This window comes from Gavialis gangeticus, unplaced genomic scaffold (genome assembly GCF_001723915.1).
Source record: "Gavialis gangeticus isolate Ggan-Ray unplaced genomic scaffold, GavGan_comp1, whole genome shotgun sequence".
NCBI classification, from domain to species: domain Eukaryota; kingdom Metazoa; phylum Chordata; order Crocodylia; family Gavialidae; genus Gavialis; species Gavialis gangeticus.
In genome coordinates this window covers 71,813,777-71,817,455 of record NW_017728993.1, presented here as the reverse complement: position 1 = coordinate 71,817,455, position 3,679 = coordinate 71,813,777, and the positions used below count along the sequence as shown (strand labels likewise).

The window sequence follows — 3,679 nt, the reverse complement described above, 5'->3', positions numbered from 1 at the left end:
TGTGTGTGTGTGTGTGTGTGTGTTGGGGGATGGGGATAACACATGAATGTGGAGATTTGCGGCCTACAGTGTGGGCCAGCTCGCAAGTGGCAGCAAAAAGTGGCTGACTCCTGCTTTAGACAGCAACCCAGAAGACTGGTTGCAAGAACTGTCCAATACTGGAGGGGACAGCCCTGACTTTGACAGCCAGAGTTCAAATCCTGGCAAACAACTCAGTCCTTCACAAGGATAAGAGGCTTCCTGACAGCATACTGCATGGGGAAAAGGTTTGAGAAGAAGCTATAACCAAGCCCCTGCCTGCTTTGCAGACTGGAAAAGCTAAGCTACCATTCTTCTATAGCCACTTTTCATTCCTTTGTTTCCCATCTCTATTAAGGTTTGATCTACTTACCAGATAAGGAAAAAAAGTGGCATAGTGGTAAGCGAGGGAGCTTGGATCTCCCCTAACCCCTGCAAGACTGAAAACCCAAGTTTCAAATGCAAGTTTAAGTACTGCCCTCAGTCCAGAGAGGCATAGCAGGAATTAACACAGCACAGACATGGGCACAGGATTGGTGCAGATGAGTACAGGGCAATGCTACAGGTCACCAATTTTTAATCTAGCTACTGCAGGAAGCCACGGCTAAAGGAAGTCTTTAGTAAGACATGCTCCCCATTTCCCACCATGCAGCCTGGATCCCAGTTGGTTAGCAGCTACCAAAGAGAGGCCAGTCACCAGGAAAGCAGTGTGTGTTAGCCTCAGTCCTATGAGGCTGCCTACTGAGCCAACTGCCCTTGGCCCTAGCAGTGAAGACACCCAGCCTGTTAGTATCTAAGCACGCAGCCCCACCACCATGCACTGCGGAGAGCCTGGCGCTGTATATTTACTTGTCATTGACATCAGCTCTGATGGCATCTGGCCTTCCATTTGTGAAGCTGTTGTGTGGGAATAAATATGGGTTAATAAGGATGGAGGAAAAAAACAAACAACCCCCCCCCCCAAAACCCCAAACAAACAAAAAACGGAACTCAAGAAAAGCAAATCAGGAAGGACAAGGCTCATCTTCAGCCCCTCACTGAAAGCTCCTTATTACCACAGCAGTGGTGGGTGGGTGCATGCAGGTGGCCATTAGTACAAGGACTGTTGAAGCTGAGCCCAGCTACTGAGAGGATAGCTTGCAAGTGTAATTGTTCACTGGGTTGAGCTCTGTGACAGCCATCCAAAACCTTTGATGTATCAAGCAGACTCAGCCCAAGGTAGGCACACACTACTAGCCTTTCAGGGACTACCACTTGCCCTAGTGAAGCTGCCCTCTATACTGAAGTCCAGCTCACAGGTAGGGGACAGGAGAAGACTCGAGATGCAAGCATGCAACATGCCAGTCACCTGGGTAAGCTACACCTCACCCCTCTGTGCCTACCAGTAGGCAGGTGGCTTGTATAGATCTGCAAGACAGCCCATTTCACCCGCTGTACTACCACGGATTACCACAGACTAGCAAGGATTAAGTAGTCAACTATCTTCTGGCTTCAGACAGTGGACCTGCAGCATCTCAGTCATTTTCAATCATTTCTGGATGAGGGCTGGGCCTATATTCCTTTCGAGTGCTATGTAAAAATAGCAGACTTTTTCAGTCAGGTACCCAAAGCTCTCTCACTTAAAGTGCCCAGAGCTGAGAAACAGAATTAAGTCAGCAGCTCTGTGCAAGTCACAAGCATGGCTGGCCCACAATCTCCATGTGGACCGCACCAGGAGAGTGCTTCATGGCAGTGCCGCCACTGCCAGAATAGTACCAGTTGGGATCTTCTGCTCCTGTAAGCAGATTGTAAATAGGGAGAGAAAACTGCACAGCTTGCATGAGCCCTCTAGAAAGCAAGCAGAGAGAGAACACTCTGTAGAAAGCAGTCTGAAGTGCTTAGGATGCAGGGCCATACCTACTTACCGGGGGATTGCAGGGATGCGAGTACCATTTTCATCCACAAAGTGGCCCCCAGCATTGAGGACCCAGCAGTGGTGTAGAGACATCAGGGCATGCCGGGCTGTGGTGGGGTTGTCCTTCCCATTCTGACTGTCTGCATTCTTCAGGGGTGAGAATTCATCTTCCCGCAACACTTCGTACACCACAAACTTCCTGCAGGTGGAAAACAGCAGGGATGGGTTCAGATCCAAAAAGAGGAGTTTGCAATAGACTCCCCTTGTCCTCATTCCTCTGGAAGGAAGAGGTCCCACCACTGTTCCAGCTCAGAGACTTGCTAGCTACTAGGAGTACCATTAACACCAGCTGCATCATTGTTAGCTACTCTGCATTGAGAGCTAGGATTGTATTTCCTAAAGGCAACTGCAGAAACTCAGGTCTGCCTTGGTGACCATTCCTACCCCAGGTATAAGAAGCACAAGATAGCAAAATGGACAAGCTATTCTTCTTCCTTCTGGCTGGTTCAGAAATGTGGCTTCAAGCCCATTCAAAGAAAGTGGGCAGGGGCTGTTTGCTCTGCTCTCATGAGAACTCTCGTATTCAGTTCTGCCCAGTCCATGGTCCCCAGCTGAGGCTATGATCAAGAAAGTGCTTGAAGCTTCTTATCCGGATTTCAGGAGACCACCCTTTAGACAAGAGGGGTGGGATTTCTGTCTGTCTCCATATTGGCAAATCACCTCAGATGGAAGGCCAATTTACATCATTTGCATTCACAGCTCAGCCAGTGTTCAAGAAAAGTGACATCACTCAAAATTCCTGAATAGAAGCTTTCCTGGCTTTAGTAATACTGACAGTGCCACAATCAGGTAACAGCAACACCTAGTCTTCTCTAGTTTACAGCGGAAGTTTCATAGTTGGTAGGGTTGGAAGGGACCTGAGCAGATCAAGTCCGACCCCCTGCCATGGCAGGAAAGAGTACTGGGGTCAAACAACCCTGGCTAGGTGATTATCTAGCCTCCTTTTGAAGACCCCCAGGGTAGGAGTGAGCACTTCCCCTTGAAGTTGGTTCCAGATCCCAGCTGCCCCGACTCTGAAGTAGGGCTTCCTGATGTCTAGCCTGAACCTACTCTCAGTCAACTTATGGCTGTTATTCCTAGTTAACTCCTGGTAGTGCTCAGGGGAACAGGGTCTCTCCCATTCTCTGCTAGTCTACCTTGGTAAGTTCACAGACACCCACCAGATCCCCCCCATAGCCTTCTCTTGTGGAGGCTGAACAGGTTCAGGTCCCATAGCCTCTCCTCATAGGGCCTGCCCTCGTGACCCCTGACCATGTGAGTGGCCCTCCTCTGGACCCTCTCAATGCTGTCCACATCCCTCTTGAAGTGTGGCATCCAGAACTGGACACAGTACTCCAGCTGCAGCCCGATCAATGTTGCATAGAGGGGGAGGATCATCTCCTTGGACCTGCTCATCATGCATCTGTGCATGCATGACAAGGTGCGGTTAAGCCTTACTGAGTGCGTCCTCACATTGGCGGCCCATGTTTATCTTGGAATCAATAATGACTCCAAGATCCTTTTCTGCCTCTGTACTGACAAGAAGGGAGTTCCCCAGCCTGTAGGTATGGTGCTGGTTCTTCCTCCCTAGGTGCAGTACCCTGCACTTGTCAGTATTGAATCCCATCCTAGTCTCATCCGCCCACCCCTGTAACCTGTCCAGATCTAGTTGTAGCCTGTCCCTCCCTTCTAGGGTGCCCACCTCTCCCCACATCTTAGTGTCATCTG

At 49.8% G+C, this 3,679-nt stretch overlaps 1 protein-coding gene across 3 annotated transcripts in view; it reads right to left on the bottom strand.

Moving 5' to 3' along the window:
• UAP1 (UDP-N-acetylglucosamine pyrophosphorylase 1) overlaps positions 1 to 3,679 on the bottom strand; it is a 47,033-nt gene that overhangs the window by 5,182 nt on the left and 38,172 nt on the right. For 2 of the 3 annotated variants that reach the window (XM_019502003.1, XM_019502005.1), the window contains 2 exons: positions 1,923 to 2,111; positions 868 to 915 (listed from right to left, as the gene is read on the bottom strand). In XM_019502003.1, coding sequence (XP_019357548.1) covers positions 868 to 915; positions 1,923 to 2,111 — 237 coding nt within the window. The remainder of the gene's footprint in view (positions 1 to 867; positions 916 to 1,922; positions 2,112 to 3,679) is intronic. The other variant, XM_019502004.1, reaches the window with a different exon arrangement.